Below are 22,196 nucleotides of genomic sequence, written 5' to 3'. Positions count from 1 at the left end.
TAATGAACGCTAATACACCATAGGCCTTCTTACAAGCTCTACCCACCTGAGTGACAACTTTCAAAGACGTATGAACATAGACCCCAAGATCCCTCTGTTCCTCCACCTCACTAAGAACCCTACCGTTAACCCTGTATTCCGCATTCTTATTTGTCTTTCCAAAATGGACCACCTCACACTTGGCAGGGTTGAATCTAATCCTTCCTCAGATAAAGGAGACCAAAGCTGCACACAATATTCCAAGTATGGTCTTACAGCAAGACATCGTTCTTCCTGAACTTGAATCCTCTTGCTACGTAGGCCAACGTATAGTTCATCTTTACTGCCTGCTGTACCTGCACACCTTCAGACACTGGTGCATGAGGACATCCAGGTCTCATTTTAAATTTGGGGGGGGGTCAAATAATAATCTGCCTTATTTTTGCTACCAAAATGAATAAACTCTCATTCATAAAATTGCAAAATGGTGGAGCCCTGTTTCCCCAAGTCTAAACTGGTATATTCCATGTTCCAAAATCTACTCAGATGACATTCAAAGATCGCTGGTGGTCACTTTAAACTGGATTTATGCTTTTTGCACATGACTATAAGGAACTTAGTGACAGGTTAAGGACACCATTCCAAAAATGGTCAGAAACTACTGAGCTCTTTCTGTTGTCTATAGTGTAATTCACAGCCATTTGAGATATCATTGATGGCCAAGTTTTTTTTGTTAAAAAGATATCAACAGCCAAGAGCATTTTGCTCTACAAGCAAGTCAAATGCTGGAAATCAAACAAAAAGAATGTTGGTAATACCCAGCTCAGACAAATTTCGCTAACCTTCAGTTAATAAGTTTGCAGGCCAATGTACATTGTAGGTATTTCAACCGAACAACAGCATTTTGGGGTAAGAGTCAGACTTCTCTCCACAGATGCTGCCAGACCTGAGTTTTTCCACTGTTTTAATTTTGTTTCCGATTTACAGCACCTGCAATTCTTTCAGTTTTTATTTAGCATTTTGATAGTTTTGGTTTCAAATTTATCATTTGGACAAAAACAAGCTATAGTTGAAATTGTGTTGGCAAGAGAAGTTGAGTAAATTGCAAACGATCCATAATTTCAGGGTTATAATCATCTGTGCAATTTGCCAAGAGGTATAGATGGGGAAAGCACAAAGGTTTCAAGAAATTGTGCACCAAAAACAGCATAATTCACTCACTTTGCATTAATTCCTGGGGACTGAAGCTAACTCAGTGTCATAAATAACCATGTTCATCCAGGAAATTCTTTACAAATATTTTTATCTTACTCTGCGTCCTAACACATTTCCAACATATTTATAACAAAAGTAGAAGTTGCTGGAAAATCTCAGCAGGTCTGGCAGTATCTATGAAAACAAATCAAAATTAATGTTTCAGGTCTAGTGAACCTTCCTCAAATCTGAGCTTTTCCAGCAACTTATTTGACTTACAGCATCTGCAGTTCTTTCAGTTTTAATCCAGCCTATTTATTTGATTGTTTGCAACATTTATATTTAATCTTCCTGATACTTGATAATGGAAAAAAAACTTCTGAAAACTATCCCTTCACTGTTTCTTATAATTTGCAGATGTCAATGTCTAACAGATCAATTATGATGTTTGGAGTTTTGTTACAGTGGATCATAGTTCAAATATGAGTAAGGCCAAAAGAAAATGTCCTAGATTCCACAAAGGTGAACAAGTGATCGGATCACAGAAATAACTCTCAAGAGCCTCAACTCTTTCTAGAATCTGGAAAGTACAAAATAGTGTTTTTAACTTTTTCAACAAAATGACTTCTGATTCCCATTACTGCTGGGGAATATTCCAAATTGATTTTTTTGATTCATCCATTGACTGCAACTTTACTGTAATTAGTTTTTTGTTAGAAGTCAAAACATAAAATACCTCAAATTCTATATGTAAGGCTTTAGTTGGGACAGTCTAGCAATGCTATGAATTCTTCACATCACTAAGTAGCAAAATTACACCTTCCAGTGTGTGAGTTAATGCAAAAATAAAGGATCTCAGGTCTGTTGTTACATTGTCTGTCAGATGACAGACAATCTACAGAAGCTGTGGAAATTAACTAGCACAAAAAGGAGGGGTTAGATTACACAGGAAGCAAATGTATAACCAAAATTAGTTTGCTCAACTAACTTCTATTTGAAGATTTAGGTAAGTTAAAACAAATGCAATTCCTCATTTGCACTTTAGAGAATCAGGAATCCAACCGGCTACTTGCTGATCGATCTTGAACATAGTTTTTGATGCAGTGGAGGGCAGTGAAGAGAATAAGTAGCATCAATTTAATGCAGAAATTTTCCATTAGTCAATCTTCTGTGGTATGACACACTGAGTCAAAACAAATCACCCCCTTTGAGTTCATTATATTTAGGATAGCAAAGATGCAAGAATTTTAATAAGACAACATACATTGTCCTTTTTTGAGATGCTTTTATTATTCAAAGTTAAACAGCAAGTTACAGCAATTTGGGAAGCAGCGAAGCAGAGACATTTTAACCAGAAAGGTAGAACTGATTGGAGTGTTGGAGTATCTGCAGTTCAGACACTACAGTATGACAGAAGAAAAAGTCTAGTGTACACCATGGCAGGTTTACATTGTAGATACAGACACTGGAATTTAATGGACCAGAAGTGTCAAAGCTTATCAGAAAGCAAGATTTTGATGACATCAAGTGTGCACCAATGATAAGAGTTTAAGATATAAATGTATAAGAGATTAATTTAAGGAAATTTAAACACGAACATAAGGAGGAACGTTCCTGACTTCGACAGTTCAAAGCGGAGTTAGAACAAAAGTTTTAATAGAAGTCGGTCAGGATTCCTCAAAAATGCAAAATGAAAGAGTTTTTTAAAAAATTTGCAATCAAATAATGCAATGTTTGCATTGGAAGATGGGTTGAATTTGAATGTTTTTAAAAAGTAGTTTACTTGATATAACCTAAAGCATACAATTTTCAAAATAAAACTAATTACATTGTACAGCATTTCAATCATGGTTTCTGTGTGTATGCAAATGGGAGGGGGATTGGACAAACAGGAAAGCACAGCTAACCATTATCAAATTCAATGTCAAAATGGTTATAGGGATAAAATAGCCTACACCTGTTTCTTAGGTTGTGTTAGCTATTGCCTAAACAAAGTCAAATAGACAGGGGTCTATATTAAAGTTGAAAACATTCAAATAATTTCTCTCTGTTCCCCACCCTTGGCATTTAAGTGCATTGGGAGAGTTCTGTAACATACTAGGTGGGAGACAATGGTGACCTTTTCCATTATTTAAATATACTACATTCAAAGATCTCTTGTACCCTGTATCACATCTGACTAGTTTCATCATCCAGAAAGAGGAAGGATTTAGGAAATGTGAATAAATTTCCAGCCTTCCTCATGTGAGGATAGTTGTAAAATAAAATGCTTAGAAAAGATAGGCCTTTAGCAAATTTAAAAGTTGGCAAAGCTTAAAATTGGAAGGTTTCATTCATAAGTTGCGTCTGCTTTTCATATTTCATTTAAAAAAGTATACACCATCAATAGATTGAACATTTCCCTTCAAGGTTAAAAAGGTGACATTAGATCATAGAGCCGCTTTTTCAGTGAGGCAACTGGTGGTAGTTTAACCTGGAGGACCAGCAGCATTAGGTCAAGAGGAGAGGTTGAGGAGTCCTTCATGGTAATCTCAGTATGGGAATTAAAACCGTGCAACAAACTAGTCATCCAGCCAATGGAGTTGACAGACCAAAGATTAAGGTAAGCTTAGAAATTGTCTTATCTGTTGTTGATCGAGTTTGTTGCTTACACTAAGTTAAGTGGAACAGATTTGAGCAGTAAGTTTAAAAGGAGTGTGTGGGCAAAACTGTGACAAATGTAAAGTTCATTGTTGGGAAAGAAAAGATCCAGGATGGACAAGAATGGTTTCTAAATGGTGAGAAACTAAGAACTGGGAAGGAACACAGTCCAAAGCCATTTGACAACTATGAGAAAAGGCCAATGCTCTCTAAAAAGAGAGGTAGAATACAAAGGGGTGTAAGGTATTATACCAACGTAGGGCTGAACTACATACTGTATTTAGTTATGGGGACCACATTTCATGCTTTGGAAACACCAATCGCTAGAATGATAGCAGGGCTAAAAATTTAAAATCAAGTTAGAACACAGATTAAAACCTTCTCTACCCAAAATAATACTCATCTAATTGAGAGGTTTTATGAAAAGATATTTGTAAGAGTGAAACCAATTTTCTCTTGTGGAAACAAGGGGTAATAACTCTAGTCTTTGAATACCTGGAATGGGATCAGATAACTAAGCTTTAAAAATAATTGTCATGGGGTAGAATCTGTTATTTAGAAGCAAGCTCATTTCAAAAATGGTTCTATATTCAAGAAAATCTGGAATGTTTCATGCGAGACATCTGTTATAAATGGGAGTTTAAAAAAATCTTTGTAAACATTTCCCCCCTCCACCACCTGTGTTAATGTTAAAAGGATATCAATCAGTTGCAAAATGGAAATTCTAGCATTGATTAAAGTCTGTCACCTATACAGAACCCTTCATTACCACCAAATATTCTAAATGCATTTTCAATATCATGAAGCACTTTTGAGGCACAGGCATTGTTGGAATGTGGAAGCCAAATTGCACACTGCAAACTCCCATTGGTTGTAATGGGTGATGACCAAATAATTGATTTTTCTTGAATCTGATAGTACAGAAATATTGGCCAGGATGTTGGCTACTCCTTATCTGCTGCTAGTCACCATCCCAATCTCCAAAGCAGTAGCTAGAGTTTTTATTTGTTCTACTTTGGCCGTTCAGATCCCTAATAGCAAATTATGGGTAGTTATGTGCGGTGTACCTGCTTCTATTTAAAATTTGATTGAGACAGACTGAATCACATCATCTTAAGACAATAAAATGGCAGGTACAAAAACAATTATCCTAATCTTTTGGAGTACCCAACTTCCTATTGCTACTTTACCTTCCATAAAACCATCATTCCAATTTGCTCCAAAGTAATCATGCTGTGGCATCACATACAAAACAGAGTTCTGAAACCTATCAAACTGCAACTGCTAAAAGCATTGCTTTTGCCACAGTATACATTTGAGGGGTTCTTGTGGTACAGTGGTAGTGTCAATATCTCTGGAACAGAAGACTCAGGTTCAAGTCCCACCTGCTCACAATAGGTCTGATCAGATTGATTAAAAATATCTACACTAATCACAGAATCATAGACATCGTAACCTTTGGTCTTGCGTGATAATGCAGACCCATTACCACACTGCCTTAAGACAACTTGCGACTGGTAAGGATACAAGTATAGATATTACAAAATGGAACCTTCCAATGTGCCCACATCGTTCTTGTGCAAACGTGTTTGATAGTTTTGCTTTTAAGTAAGTTCTGCACAGATGTCTAATATATGAATGTATATATGGAATGCACTAAAATGAGTTGTAAAATAAAATTCTGAAGTAGTTATCTCTCAGTAACAAACAAAATTGAGGGCATTACCACAATTCTAAAATACACATTCCAGAATCCAATTTTGATTTCAAGTGTTTCTTCATTCTCTCAATTTTTCCTCTGCATACATGCCATGTTGAGAGTGGTCAACAGTAGAAGTGCTGAAACTCACTTTCAGAAATCAGTTTTGTTTCAATAGGAACCCACCATCAAGAAATCACAAACAAGCACACAAAGTTTTTATTTAGCTGCACAGTATATTGCCCTGATTACCAAATGCTCCTGTGCAAGTTAAGTTTTGTGGACTAACGCTTAGAATACACAAGTAATGCTTGCTGGGTAGTGCGTGTTTAGACATGTCTGGTGAAGACGAAATCAGGCTTCATAATTACCTGTTAAATATTTGATTAAGATTTTTCTTGTGAGATGCTAAAGGACATTTGTGAAATAATGCGCCATCTCAAGACAGCTTTTGGGAGACATATGGGAAAGTTTGAAAGGGAAGTGTTACAACAATATGTGGGTAGAACTTATTGCAATGTTGTATTTATGAATCTAAGACATCAGATAACTCAGTATAATGGGAAAAATTCAAGGTACAACTTACTGTTCTCAATGTTTGCGTACTATTAAGCTGATCAATTCTACTTTAAACAGGTTTCATTTCAAAATTACTGCCTACACAAAACAAAGCCACAATGCTGGGCTGTTACTTTAATAATTTGCTTTACACTAGAAAATACGTGGAAGATTGAAATCTCAGTGCAGATTAAATTAGTCTGCATCTCACATGTTCTCCTGAATTTACCTTAGATGCCTGCAAAATTCATGTAATCTCAGAAATTTCTAGTACTCACCACAATTGCTGTTTCCTAACAAATTTTATTCAAATAACCACCTGATAAACATATGAACCTTATTTTTCAAATTATCTCCCCAATTAACTCACTTACATCAAGTATTGGGGCACTTTACCCTATTGTCTAATTAGCCATGTTACTTTTATTGCCAAATTTGCTTTTCAAAATTTATAATACGATTTAGATATATTGTTTTCACATTGCAAGAAGCAATATTTTGTTGCTATCTATCCCTGTGCATTTACAATTAGTCTTTCATACATAACAGCTTCTAGACTTCTTTAATACTTATGGCTCCATCAGTGGAAGGTAGAAGACATCCTTTCTGTTTTTCTCAATACCATTCTCTTCTGCCCCGACTGTGCCTAGCAGAGTTCAGAACAGAAACTCAAACTGAATCACACGATCTCCAATTCCATGGTGAACATTTAAAACACCAAGTTCTGCCAAAATTGAATGTTATTTGTGGTAGGGTTGCAAAAGCCATAAGAAAAATGAACAGGAATGAACTGATTGACAAAACAAATTTATCTAATCCAAAAGATGAGAAAAAAACAGGAAAATCAGTTCCATGAAGCATATTAAAAACAAATAAATCAGAGATAGTGTATAAAAACAATGCCAAAATGAAGACTGTAGTGTCAACAAAATACAGGCAATGTTGTGGAAAAAAACAAATTTTTTAATGATTCTCCTGTGCAAGATTACAGCTCGGAGGATTCTTTTTGAATTAAGGTCACATTACATATGGTTACAATTGCTATAGGATTAATAAAATAACATTATATCCATCTGGTAAAAAGTATCAGCAGAGAACAAAATTCACAAATAAAACTATAGCTTGACCTGATATCATGGTATCTTGCTGTTTACCAGGTTTGTGAAAGCTGCATTCATTTCAATCTAGTAAAAAGAAATTGACAAATGGCTGGACCTGAAGTTATTCTCATTATGGCTCTGTGGAAGGATCAGTTTGCAACAACCATGATTAACTTGGTCTCAATCCTGTGTTTTTAACTGGTGTGATGGTAGGTGGACGATGGACAGTGCACTATCATTCTAGACACTGCCTCTAAGACAACAAAATCACATTAAGATATGGTATACATTATTGTTAAGTCTGTTTCCTCAAAGACAATTAGCCTTTGTGCAACAGTGACAACTGAAATGTCATGGCATGACAAACCCTTGTTTTAACTAGACTATGTATTGTACCAAAACAATCTCACAGCAAGAAATGGATGCTGAAAGTCAATATGGACCATGAAAGAAACAGCAATTTTTGTTAGGACCTGGTTTCAAGACTCAATTTTTTCAAATACATTAATGTTCATGAAATTAGTAATGACAAACAACTAATATTAACTACTGAATATGAAGATTGTTTATTTAAATAGTTTATTAAACCAGGACTTTAATATAATGTTACTTAAAAGCATTAATTTAATTACACATATTCAATGACTTAATCTTTTGATTGTGTCTGGCATGAGTATCTAAAGCATTTATTTCAAACTTTTTAAAGATAAAATAAAGCAAGGTCAGAAATAGCTGCAGGCTGATCAGAACAATGCTAGCCCTAGATTGGAAATAAAGTTTAATCAAACAATACAGAATTAAAAAGATTAATAATCTCTGTTGGAAAACAAAATGCCTCAGCTTGATAATATACTATTAAATACAAGATACTGTGAGTGAACAGAATAAATGAACTCTAAAGAAATGACACGGGAGGCAATAAAGAGACACATGACAACTGAATAAAAGGCCAAAGCACATCAGATACCATTAAAGACTATTTTAATGTTGTTGCAACTTCAACATGCAACAATCATTGGTGTGCAATAGGCCCACCCATTAAAATTTCATTTAAAATGCTTTAAATCCCTACATAAAATACAGTCTGTATCTACAAATATTAAGTCCCGACCATCTTTAGTTAAGAGTCTGAATATTCACCTAAAACGATTGTCTAAAATAACTCACTGGTTTGAACTTCATGAAGCAGGGAATGTTACTTTAAAATTAACCTATAAAATTAAGAAGAAAAAGTATTAACCTCAGCTTCAATGTATAGTTTCCAGAATCTGCCAGAGCTCGGGAACTGGGTAACAAGTCGCTCATAGGTCTTCCGCGCTTTGTCTATGGGTTGGTTCTAAAAGTAAAAACCATCAAAAGTAATTTTTTTTAAAACAGTGTTTAAAAATATGCAGTCATAAGCTTTGGATGTTTTCCTCCCCAGTCATCTATTTGTCTATGGGTTGGTTCTAAAAGTAAAAACCATCAAAAGTAATTTTTCTTTTTAACAGTGTTTAAAAATATGCAGTCATAAGCTTTGGATGTTTTCCTCCCCAGTCATCTAAATAAGAGGCAATATCCACAATTGCTTTAGAAATCATATTGTGCAAGTTTTTGAACTGTATAGCAAACAAACATAACCCTATTTCACTAAACCTGTGCCTCTCGTATGAGAATGCTCCATGCATCAAGGTCATATGGATTTTCTTCTAATTTCTTTTCTGCCTTCTTCACTTTTTCAGGAACATACTCTGGGGCCTGTGGAGAAAAAGAGCATAAACTTACACAATCATGTGTACCACATCTAGCGGTTTTATATTTAAAAACTGAATGATTCAAACACTAACAAAGCTGCATCAACTCATACAGCAAATTACAGAAAATTTCTGTAATAACCTTTGAAATTAAAACACGCAAGTTGCATCCCCACAGCACAATAATACTGAAATGCTTAAATTTTGAGCATGGATGGTTATAATACATGGAGATCACAGCGAATCAGACAGCATCCATGGAGAGAGACAAAACTAATGTTGAGTCTGGATAACTTTTCAGAGCTCTCTGAAGAGTCATCTAGACTCAATATTAGCTTGCTTTCTCTCTCAGTGGATGTCATCTGACCCGCTGTGATCTCCAGCATTTGTTTTCAGTACAGATTCCAGCTTCTGCAGTAAGGTTTACTGGGTTTTAATACAACTGGATGGGTTGAGTAAAAATCGGTTTTAGCAGATCACCAGTTTAAACTTGAGATTAATGTATCACCTTCAAAACATTCCTCCTAAATAAAAACTAAGGTTTTGACCAACTTGAAAATATTAAGCATTCCATCAACTGAAATAATTTGTCAATACAAGCAACTTAACATCTTTAGTATCTGATTTTTTCTTAAATACAGTCAACAGATCATGCCATTTTTAGAGGTAAATCCCTCGATGCCACACAGAACAGGAAGGTGCAGTTGACACGGCACCTGAGTTAGAGACATTAGATTATATTCCCTACAGTATGGAAACAGACTCTTCGGCTCAACAAGTCCACACCGACTCTCCGACGGGTAACGCACCCAGACGCATTCCCCTATTCTTTATTTACCCCAGACTAATGCATCTAACACTATGGGCAATTTAGCACAGCCAATTCACCTAACCTGCAAATGTTTCGATTGTGGGAGGAAACCTGAGCACCTGGAGAAAATCCACGCAGACACACGGAGAATGTGCAAACTCCACACAGATAGTCGCCCAAGGCAGGAATTGAACCCGGGTCCCTGGCACTGAGAGGCAACAGTGCTAACCACTGAGCCACAGTGGTTACTAGATACAGAAAGTAGGTATGCAAAAAATGGGGCAGATTGAGTATAAGGGAGGCTACCAACTCCCGAGGAAAAAAAATGTACATTTTAAAATATTAGGTATTAGGTACTTTGGAAGAGTTTGATGTTCTCAAATCACAAAGGAGAAAATTATTTCTCAGGGTTAAGAGAATCGTTTTTGAGATGGGATTCAAAATAAGTTGGCAAAATCATTGAAGTTAGACTTTGGCATTGCGAAGTGAATTCAGTACTCTGCCCTCCACATAAGGCTGGTAATAATCTGGAACATCACAAAAATCTGTGAATTCTAGCTCAGTCAAAACTTTCAAGAAAGATTGGCAGATGTTTTGCATTCTCAAGGATATATAAATCATAAAAATCATGTGACTAATTCAGTTTTAGAACAGGCCAGAGGAGCTGAACGGCATTCTTCAGTTCTTGCATCTGGGTTCAAACCCATGCTTGCGCACAATAATTTAAACTGTATTTTATACTGGAGTGAAAGGATAATTCAGCTCATCTTGACTTAAAAATCAACAATCCAACATAGGGTTCAAGCTGTACAGTTTTTACAGAGGGTAACATCCTGAAATTGCAAAATAAGTGATTGCTGGTGTTATTTTGTTGGTACAACCACTCTAAGGTCAGCGGGTAGTTAAGTGATTCAGATAATGCATTTTCCATATTCAATACTAGGTCTGTCCTTTATCAGATTATCTCTGCCACAAGCATAAGTTTGGGATCGTAGCAATGGGAAAACAGGAGAAAAAGTTTTTAAATGAAACACCTTTCACTGGAATACAGCACGCCTGTGAACAGCAAGTGAAGGCATAATCACACAACACCTTGATTTACCAAATACCACTGGCACTCAAACAAGAAGAATGTGAGACAGTTACTGGATACAAACTGCATCACCTAGGAATAAGTCAATGACTTTAGGAGAGATGAGAAGGAGAGATAATTGGCAAGACAAATGCACTGTAACTTCGTTTACAGAAGACCTGAATGTTAATAAGATAATTGTCTTGAAATAATGTGTTGATGTATCTTAATTTATTGACAGTTGCCAGTATCCATTTTGATAATACGAAAATGGAACCTAATAGGTCAAATGAACAATTTAAAAACGTTCCTGAACAAATGTGTCACAGATTTCAGACCACATCTCGTAAGAGCAAAGTCAGATCAAGAACATCACTTAAATGTTGACGGCATTTGGAAACACCTAACATTTGTCCATCTGATTTACTATCCACAGCACCTTTGAAAGTTCACATCTGGACTTGATCATACATGCTACATGCTGAGGTGATAATTATAGTCAAAATAAAGCAAGCATATTTACTTAAACTTCATCCAGAAACACTAAGGCAACCTCCTTTTAACCAGGAAAAGGTGTAAGAGAATTGAGAAAAATAAAATGAGACATAAAAAAGCACCACATATTTAAAATGTGGATCATTCTTGGGTGAAGTAATGTAAGAATGCAAAAGGTTATTCGTTTCTTATGAAAGCAATAAGGTATTTGACCATTATTACTCAAAGCTCCGCAACGTCCATAATCTTCTCGTCAAACTAATAACCATGATAACTTGCAAGTTCTGATTTTACAGAAGAAAATACATTTGTAAAGTCAAACTCTGCTAACTCAAATCTAAATTTTACCTCAAGCCTTGAATTTACATAAAGAAACAAAATAAAACAAATTCAAAGTCTAAACCTATGTGTAAGAGTATTAATCAGACTCCCATTAAGGTCATTTTTCTCCCATCAAATGGAGTACTGCCAACACAAATTGAATATTTCTCCCTCATTCAGAGGTATAACTCATTCGACTGAGTAACACGAGAAAGTTACGATTAAGATAGCCAGCATCCAATTATTTCCCCCCTTCTCATGGTTTTGAAATAGCAGGAATTCCTTGACATTTAAAAACGGTACTGAACCATTTGTGGTAATTGAACTTGAGCAGTAAAGCTTTACTCATGATTTAACATTGGAACAACACTGAAGCTGCAGTGTAATCATTTCTTTAGACAAACTGGTTGGAAAGTATGAAAATAAATTTTTAGAATTTTAACAAGTCAGTAGAATCAACTGATTAGATTTGTACAGAGAAGCACAGTTCTGTAGTAAGACCTAAAGATTCTCAAGTAACAAATGCAGAAAACATTCAATCCTACCCAAATAAAATTTGTTTGCTAGTTTTTCTTTAATCACTTTGCTAAATGTTAGGACAGAGTATGGCAGCTGTTGATAGTTTGGTTACTACGTGGATATTCTCATGGAAAATACTAGCAGCTTCAATAACCACCAGAGATCATCAAATCACTAACCTCTAACCAACTACAATGCAACTGAGGAAGGGCTTATGCCCGAAGCGTCGATTCTTCTTCTCTTTTGATGCTGCCTGACCTGCTGCGTTTTTCCAGCAACACATTTTTAAGCTCTGATCCCCAGCATCTGCAGTCCTCACTTTCTCTAACAATGCAACTTATTCCAAGATGGCTTAAGGCAATATCAGCAGTGGAACAGGAACTAAAACTGGAGCAACATGGAGGGTTTTTAAAAAATGGCTGGAACAGTTTGGAGATGGGCAACAGATGGCATGCAGGGATTTGCACACATGTCAATGTTAAATCCAAGATGGAATGCAATAAGATATAGGACTGAATTGAGAAGGAACTTCTTCACCCAGAGGGTTATGAATCTATGGAATTCCCTGCCAGGTGTAGTAGTTGAGGCTTCCTCAATAAATGTTTTTTTGAACAGTAAAGGAATTAAGGAGAATGGACAAGTGGAGCTAAGGCCAGGAAAGGTCAGGCATGATCTTGTTGAATGGTGGAGCAGGCTTGAAGGGCCAGATGGCCTACTCCTAGTTCTTATACACATGTTGTAAAGGAGGTCCTCAACATACATTATGCATCAGGAAAGTGCAACTTATACTGAAATAACATTGAGAAATTTTTCTCCATAATAACATACAGAAAACGTTTTATTAACCAGTACCTATGGGACCAGGAGTGAAGGAGGTGGTTGATCAAATATTCTAGGTGATCAAGGAGGTCCACATAATCAATGTAAAAATATATACTAAATAATAAAAACAATGCAGTCAGTATGCACATTTTTATTTTATTTACAGCATAAATCACAAATATGACAACTTTGTTTTAAATAAAACCTATTGGCAATCTTTCCCACAAGAAATGGAATAAGTAGGGACAGGGACTATAATTTAGGCAAATGTGTTTCATACCTAGCAACCATACTATGTACACTTACCCCATACAAAATGAGGTAACACAGTGACTCAAAAGCATCAAGACAGGATGGCGGTGCAGACTTGCTTTGTATCAAAGCACACAATTCACAAAATTGAAGTCTAAAACAACCACGACGAAATGTTACATTTAGCTCCTCAAAGTCAATATGTGAATGCAAAACCGTGTATTAGCAGACCCTCTGCACAGGCAGTCAGGGGACGTAGTAGTCTGCCTTCTATCTTCCAAATAAAATACATAAGTCAAACACACACGCATACATGCATGCATGTGCACACAAAGCTGTACAAGCCATACAAGTCCCAATTTAAAAGCCTTTGCTCATCAGCTGACAGTAGATGAGTACACACAAATATCAGCATCCTCCAGAAGAGGCATTATGAGCACATAAATACATGACTACGGATCTATTTACATGTGAGACAAAAACAAAAAGGTACTGAAATGATTGGTAAATCTTGATAAATCTAGAAAATGTCCAAAGAACGTTGTCACAAGTTTAATGGGGCTGTATGCCACCTGCCTTATTACAGGAAGTCAAGTTTATGTACAACTCTAGAAAAACAGACAAGAAAAGCTTATAGGGAGATAAAAGATAGGTTTATTGTTTATTAATTGATAGAAAGCCTGGTTGGAAGAGATGATGGACCTCTGTACAGATCATTTCCAAGCAATCATTTTTGGTCTTGGTTTTTGTCCCAAAATACGACAGAGTTAGAAGGAAAAGGTTTCCAAGTTTTCAAGTCTCAAACTCTGTCCCTTTCTTGGCTGGTGTATTTGGGAACTTTAAAGTTTCCATATCTCAGTATTTTGGCTACTTGGTAAACAGTGCAAAGTTAACTGTGATCACTTGCTGAGACTTGAAATAATTCAGTTTCTATCAAAGCCTTGTTTGGAAGGCTTTTTCATCAGTCTATGGCTGTCAGCAATACAATTTGTCAAGTAGAAAAGTAGTGAATTGAGAATCGGTGGCACGGTGAGAATCGGGTGGCACAGTGGTTAGCACTGCTGCCTCACAGCGCCAGAGACCCGGGTTCAATTCCCGACTCATGTAGGGGTATGGGTGGGTTTCGCTTCGGCGGGTCGGTGTGGACTTGTTGGGCCGAAGGGCCTGTTTCCACACTGTAATCTAATCTAATCTAATCTAATCCCTCAAAATTTTCAGTTGCTTTTAGACCATTGATCTATCAAAGTGTTTTCTTTCTTTTGCTTTTTTTAAATATCACCTAGAGTAGTATTGCCTTGTGTTGTGATTAAAAAGGGACAATTCTAATTCTCATTCTAGTTCTAGAGTTCTTAAGGGAAGCCTTGAGGGAGAATTAAGAATGAGATCTAATTGACATATACAAGATAATTAAAAGGGGATTGACAAACTAGATGCAGAAAGGATGGTTCCTCAAGCGGAGTAATTTAAAACAAGAGGTTGTACTTTTTGAATAAGGGATAATTGATCTAAAACAGAAATGAGAAGAAATTAGTTCTCTCAAAGGGTCATGAATTTGCAAAATTCACTAACCCGGAATATGGTAGATGCTAGGACATGACTAAATCTGAGGAAATAGACAGATTTTTAATGAGCAAGCACAAAAATGCAATTGAGGCCAAGATGAGATCAGCCATGATCATATGGAGTGTAGACAGAAAGAGGCCTCCTACCTGTCTATTTTGGATTCAAGTATTTGCAGGTTTTTTTGTCTCTAACCATGATCATATGAAATGGCACAGAAAAAAAAAGCTACAGATGCTGAAATCCAAAGCAGACAAGCAAGAGACTGAGAAACACAGCATGCCTCAGGTGGAGAAGTTGACGTTTCAGGTATAAGCATTCTTCAGGAATGAAGGTAGGGGTAGGGGAGGTTTAAAGGGTGGGGAGAGAGTCAGAATGGTAGGGTGAATACAGGTGGTGGGTACGACCTGGTTGGTCGACGGGAGGAGTGAATCCGGTTGGTAGCTGGAAGGTACACAGTCAGTAAGATAAGTGGAAGGAAGGTGGGGTCAGAGAGGGAGAAGTGGCAGAGCAGGCTCAAGGAACAGAAGTGCCTACTCCTAGTTCTTATTTTCAATGAAAACTGGTTATTAACTAGTTTTATTTACCTCACTTGCAAATTTTACACTTAAAATTTTGATTGTCTGTCAAGGTATTTTTCAACATATAATTTCAGATACATCACACTGTAAACTTTTGCTATAAATTCTGTGCCTTACAACTGTGTCCTCCACAACCACCTGATGAAAGACTAATGTACTTCCAATTAAACCTGTTGGACTATAACCTGGTGTTGTGTGATTTTAAACAGATAAAGACAAGAGTCAGAGATAAACGGCATGGAAACAGACCCTTTTGGTCCAACTTGTCCAAGCCAATCAAATATCTTAAATTAATCTAGTCTCATTTGCCAACATTTGGCCCATTTTCCTCTAAACCTTTCCTATTCATGCAACCATCCAGATACCTTTTAAATGATGGAATTGTACCAGCCTCCGTCACTTCCTCTGGCAGTTCATTCCATACACGCACCACCCTCTGCATGAAAAAGTTGGCCTTCAGGCCTCTTAAATCTTCCCCCCCTCCCACCTTAAACCTATGCCCTCCAGTTTTGGGCTCTGCTACCCTGGGGAAAAGAACTTGGCTATTCACCCTATCCATGCCCCTCATTTTTATAAATCACAACTCTATAATGTCACCCCTCAGCTTCCAATGCTTTAGGGAAAATAGCCGCAACCTATTCAACTTCTCCCTATAGCTCAAACCTTCCAATCCTGGCAACATCCTTGTACATCTTTTCTGAACCCTTTCAAGTTCCACAACATTCTTCATAGAGCATGCAGTATCCCAAAGGTGGCTAACCAATGTCCTGTAAAACCGTAGCATGACCTCCTATTCTCAATGCACTGACCAATAAAGGCAAACATACCAAATGCCTTCTTCACTATGCTGTCTACCTGCAACTCCACTTTCAAGAAACTATGAACCTGTACTCCAAGGTCTCCTTGTTCAGCAACATTCCCCAAGACCTTCCCATTAAGTGTATAAAAGTCCTGCTAGGATTTGTCTTTCCAAAATGCGGGACCTTCTACTTATCTAAATTAAACTCCATCTACCACTCTTAGGATCTTGCTCAGATGGGTCTATCGTATGGAGGTAACCTTGGCCGCACACTACAGCACCAATTCTGTAAACAATCACCTCTGCTCCTGCTTCATTTGTACTCAATTTGCTTGAGGAAACTTTGTGTAGTCAGAATTCAGGTAAGTGTTCCTGTTCAGAACATTGCAAAAAGTTCTCTCTTTTTATGGGAGCAATTATGCAAACATAAATGGATCATTGTGGTCTGTTTTATTGGCCTCAGAAATAGAGGATCCTATGCTACCAGTGTCAAAAAAGGGATACAGTGAAGAAACAAAGATTGTGCCAAAACAAGGAATGAATTGATGTATGAAACCCAAAGAAAAAGAAACAAGTTGAAGACCAACCCAACAAAAAAAGAAACAAAGACTCAAAGGTCAAAATACAATTTGCCCTAACTTCCTCAGCAGAATCAAAAGTTAAGGCTTAAACATGGTGGGAGGTTTAAGGATAGGAAGGACTGTAATATACTTAAAAGATGTAAGCAGCAAGTTCGAAGTGATCTGACAAGTTTATAACTAGATAAATCTCCAGGTTAGACAAAAATGTATCCCAAGCTGCTGAATGAGGAAAGGGAGGAAATTGCAGGTGTTGGTAATAATTTTCAATTCCTCTTTGACCAGAGGAGGATTATCAACGTGTTACTGTTATTCAAGGAAGAAGAGAGATGAACCAGGAAACTACAGGCCAAATCAGTCCATAATCAGTGGAAGAGGAACTGCTGGAAGCAACTCAGACAGAATTAATCTACATTCAGACAGTCAGGAACTAAAGAATAGACAGCATTGTTAGGTAAAGTGAGATCACATTTGACCAATTATACTGAATTTTTCAGAAGTAATCAGGTGTATAGATAAGAGCAATGTATTCAATGTAGTTTATTAGAACTTCAGAAAGGCTTTTGATAAAGTCCCACATGGGATACTGGGTATGAAGTTAGGAGCCTATAGTGATCCAAGAAAATTTGGCAAATTGGATACAGAATTGGCTGAGTGGCAGGAAGCAGAGGGCAATGACTGAAGTGTATGTGCGTGGCATAAACAAATCGACACACTAGTTTAATTTCTTGTAACTGCAACATTCATTATCATTTCTGACCAATGAGATCACAACCAATTGTTTAAAAATATGTTTATTTGTCTCCATTTTTTCCCAAATAAAAGGATGGCAAATGAATAATTTCTAACTTTTAATATAACAAAGATATTGCATCTTACTTGAAATGTATCTTTGAAAACATATTCTGCATACATGTAAATACTTATATAAATCTTTCACAAATTAAGTGCCAATGTTTGTCCTTCACTAAGTCATAAATCCTTTGTTATTTAATTGCAAGTTCCTTCTTCTCATGTAGACAGTTCATCACTGGAGCACTGCTGATTATTTTCTGTTCAAGACAAATCCAAGTACTTTCACATATTATACATAACGGTTAGATATGAATAAAGTATAGACATCTGTGGCTTTGTCTATTAGTTACAAAATTCTACCTTGACTGTAATTCTGTATACATCGCATGCAAATGATCATAAACAGGTCACTTTGAATAAATTGCTCCATAACCAAAGTGCCTGTTTGCTGTCCTTAGGCAATTGGATCTTGTTTCTCTAAGTGCTACCTTCCAGTATACAGGTAGGCATCCCTTTATCCGAAACGCTCCAAAGTCCGAAGGTTTTTTTGTGAACTTTTTTTCTTATTAACAAGGTTGTTTAGCGCGCGCACACAGTTAACCCAAGTCAACATCCACTCGATGCATGTCACTCAAATGCGACGTTGGGGGGGGGCAGCATCGCTGGCCTCAGTTTTGTTTCAGGGCCTGCTTTACTCAGTCTGCTGCTCCAGTAAGATTTTTAAAAATTTTACCATGAAACTGTCACTTATTCTGAAATTCAACAAATTCTGAGCATTTTGGATAAAGGATTGTGCACCTGTATAAACATAGCTCTTCACTTCAAAGATGTTCTGGGACTTCTGGACTGTGAAGAATAGCTAAACATTTGCAGACGAGGGTAATCCAAAAAAAACGTGCTTAGGCTTCATTTGAGGCCCAGCAAGCAGATCAAGAATTAAACAAGTTGGTACAAAATCAGCCCACACTTTAGTGGAGGCAGATTTGTACTGTTATGATGCCAAAATGAAATTTCAAGAGGAAATGGAGATATCCTTAAGAGTAGACAAATAGTGGACAGTTATTCACAGATAGTGGACATACACACACAAATCAAAGACATTTGGCAGGTGGAAAATTAAATTCCTATACAGAACATGCAGAAAATATGGAAAACGACTAGCTCAGTCTTCATAAACTCATAATAGAGTTTTCTAAAAATTCAACATACTAAACAGGCAACTTTGACCATACCAGATTTGAAGGAACTGTTCAGTTGGACATCAGTCTCCTGCGTATGACCATTACCAAAATAAAGTGGGAAACCAGTATGTCCTTACATTATGAATAAAGCCAACCTTCTGAGAAGAATCACACATAGTAGAAGTATTTGCCCAATTTTCTTTTCTGGACTACGGACAGAAATTCAATCAGATCAAAGTTCCAATTTTCTGTTTAAGGCTTTCCAAGAAATATGCACAATTTGCATACAAAACAGTTGGTAGTCCTCAACATAAACCACAGACACAAGGAGCTTTACAGAAATATTATCATGCTCTCATGACAATGCTTAAAGCAAATTATTATGATTATCCTTAGGCTTGGGACAAAGATCTGGATTTTGTTATTTGTTACCAAAGATTCAGTAAAACATCCTATCATGTTTAGCTAATTTGAATTAATAAGAAAAAGATAAGAGTTCCACTAAAATTAATCAAGGTAAACTTTTGAATATTTGTCTTTCTATCCTATGTGTTGATTATACATCTGTTCTCTTGGCGAGTGCTGTGGGAGCCTGCAAAGCAGCATAGGAGAATTGAAATACTTTACAGGCAAGGAATTAGCAGTTAAGCATGCTAAAATACAAACACTTTAAGCAGGAGATAAGGTGTTACCTTTACAGGAGGAAACTTTGCAAGCAACACCTGATGGTCCATACAAGGTAGGAAAGAATAGAAAGTTAACTGAAATATCTGATAGACTCTCCAGAATGAATAATCATTTGTGTCATAACAATATGTTTAACAATACAACTGCAGAAAAAATTAGAAACTGCAAGTATGTCAGGTGGTAATAACATTCCTGTTGAAGGATTTGTGCCTGAAACGTTGACTCTCCTGCTCCTCGACCTGCTGTGCTTTTCCAGCACCACACTTTTTGACTGAGGTGATAAGAATAGTGGAGGATGATACAGACAGAGGACTGAGACATAGCAAGTTCACAAACTGAACCTCAATGTGGGATCGTTACACAGTATTTTCTTGTACTTAGCAATAGGACAACTGGAAGATCTAATAGATTGTTTTACAGGATTCAAAGAAGTCTGTAAAGTTTAACAATAAATCAGGTTTGTCATAGTATGAAACTAAGATGGCAGTGGAAGTAGCTAAATTTTTTAAAGGTTGACAAGCTACCTTGAGCTGTTTACATGACTCAACTAAGACCAAGCTAATAGAATCAAGGATGTTAAAAGTTGGAATTTCCTGCAAAATTGAAGGCAGAGATAATGAAACTACTGCAATTTTAATTCAGGACGTAGGAATGAACCCATGATCAGAATCATAGAAATCCATGTGGAAGGTGGCTATTCAGCAGGTGGTCTTTTGGCACAGAGGTAGCTTCCTTGCCTTTGAGCGACAGAAAAGTGGAGTTGCAGGTAGATAGGATAGTGAAAACAGCATTTGGTCTGCTTTCCTTTATTGGTCAGAGTATTGAGTACAGGAGTTGGGAGGTCATGTTGCGGCTGTACAAGACATTGGTTAGGCCACTGTTGGAATATTACATGCAATTCTAGTCTCCTTCCTAGCGGAAAGATGTTGTGAAACTTGTAAGGGTTCAGAAAAGATTTACAAGGATGTTGCCAGGATTGGAGGATGAGAGCAATAGGGAGAGGGTGAATAGGCTGGGGCTGTTGTCCCTGGAGCATCAGAGGTTGAGGGGTGACCTTATAGAGGTTTATAAAATCACGAGGAGCATGGATAGGATAAATAGACAAAGTCTTTTCCCTGGATTAGGGAAGAGTCCAGAACTATAGGGCATAGGTTTAGCGTGAGAGGGGAAAGATATAAAAGAGACCTAAGGGACAATGTTTTCATGCACAGGGTGGTATGTGTATGGAATGAGCTGCCAAAGGAAATGGTGGAGGCTAGTACAATTGCAACATTTAAAAGGCATCTGGATGGGTACATAAATAGAAAGGGTTTAAGAGGGATATGGGCCAGGTGCTGGCAGGTGGGACTAGATTGGGTTGGGATAGCTGGTCAGCATGGACAAGTTGGACCGAAGGGTCTGTTTCTGTGCTGTACATCTCTATGACTATTTTGACAGATTGAGTAGATTAAGCCTCTATTTGTTTAAATAAAGAGGAATGAGAAGTCACTTTATCAGGACATACAAGATTAGAACACAGAAGATGACACTGCAGTACAGGCCCTTCGGCCCTCGATGTTGCCCCGACCTGTGGAACCAATCTGAAGCCAATCCAAACTACACAATTCCATATGTTTATCCAATGACCATTTAAATGTCCTTAAAGTTGGCGAATCTACTACTGTTGCAGGCACTGCATTCCACGCCCTACTACTGAGTAAAGAAATTACCTCTAATATCTGTCCTATAGCTTTAAATTGAGGGGTGATAGATGTGTTCCCTTATGTTAGCCATCACCATCCAAGGAAAAAGGCTCTCACTTTACACCCAACCTAACCCTCCAATTATCCTGCATGTCTCAAATAAGTCACCTCTCAACCTGCTTCTAACAAAAACAGCCTCAAGTCCCTCAGCCTTTCCTCATAAGACCTTCCCTCCATACTAGGCCACACCCTAGTAAAATTCCTCTGAACCCTTTGCAAACCTTCTACATCCTTCCTATTATGTGGTAACCAGAACTGTACACAATACTCAAAGTGCGGCCGCATTTTTGTACAGCTGCAGCTGACCTCGTGACTCCGAAACTCAATCCATCTACCAATAAAAGCTAACACACCCTATGCCTTAACAACCCTATCAACCTGGTGGCAACTTTCAGCAATCTATGTACATGGACACTGAAATGCCTCTGCTCAGCTGCACTATCAAGAATCCTACCATTTGCCAAGTACACACTATTCTGGTTTCTCCTTCCAAAGTGAATCACCTCACCACTTTTCCACATTAAACTCCCAACTGCTACCTCTCAGCCCAGTTCTGCAGTTTGTCTATGTCCTTCTGTAACCTGCAACATCCTTCAGAGCTATCCAAGACTCCACTGATCTTTGTGTCATCCCCAAAGTTTACTCACCCATCTTTCTCTGCCTTCACCTAAGTCATTCATAAAAATGGCAAACAGCAGTGGCCCCAAAACAGTTCCCTGCGGTACACCACTAGTAGCTGAACTCCAGGATGAACATTTTCCATCAACCACCACCCTCAGTCTTCTTTCAGCTAGCCAAATTCTGATCCAAACTGCTAAATCAACCTCAATCCCATGTCTCCATATCTTGTGCAACAGCCTACCATGGGGCACCTTTTCAATCACCTTACTGAACTACATATACATCACACCAATCACTTTCCCCTCACCCACCTGTTCGATTATCATCTTAAAGATTTGTGAGGCATGACCTATCCTTCACAAAACCATGTTGACTATCCCTAATCAATTTATTCCTCTCTAGATTATAAATCCTAACTCTTATAACCTTTTCAAACACTTTACCCACAACCGAAGTA

General features: G+C 37.3%; 1 protein-coding gene and 1 long non-coding RNA gene across 2 annotated transcripts in view; one reads left to right on the top strand and one right to left on the bottom strand.

Moving 5' to 3' along the window:
• Nucleotides 1-22,196, bottom strand: part of cstf3 (cleavage stimulation factor, 3' pre-RNA, subunit 3) — a 115,176-nt gene that overhangs the window by 74,717 nt on the left and 18,263 nt on the right. The window contains exons 2-3 of the mRNA XM_043705521.1: nucleotides 8,806-8,907; nucleotides 8,411-8,506 (exon numbers count right to left, since the gene is read on the bottom strand). Of these exons, the coding sequence (XP_043561456.1) occupies nucleotides 8,411-8,506; nucleotides 8,806-8,907 (198 nt within the window). The remainder of the gene's footprint in view (nucleotides 1-8,410; nucleotides 8,507-8,805; nucleotides 8,908-22,196) is intronic.
• On the top strand, nucleotides 4,693-14,173 carry LOC122557686. The gene is made up of 3 exons (XR_006313910.1): nucleotides 4,693-4,777; nucleotides 10,000-10,004; nucleotides 14,161-14,173. It is a non-coding gene; the product is annotated as an uncharacterized LOC122557686 (long non-coding RNA).

This window comes from Chiloscyllium plagiosum, chromosome 16 (assembly GCF_004010195.1).
Source record: "Chiloscyllium plagiosum isolate BGI_BamShark_2017 chromosome 16, ASM401019v2, whole genome shotgun sequence".
Lineage (NCBI taxonomy): Eukaryota > Metazoa > Chordata > Chondrichthyes > Orectolobiformes > Hemiscylliidae > Chiloscyllium > Chiloscyllium plagiosum.
This window is presented reverse-complemented; position numbering and strand designations above follow the sequence as displayed.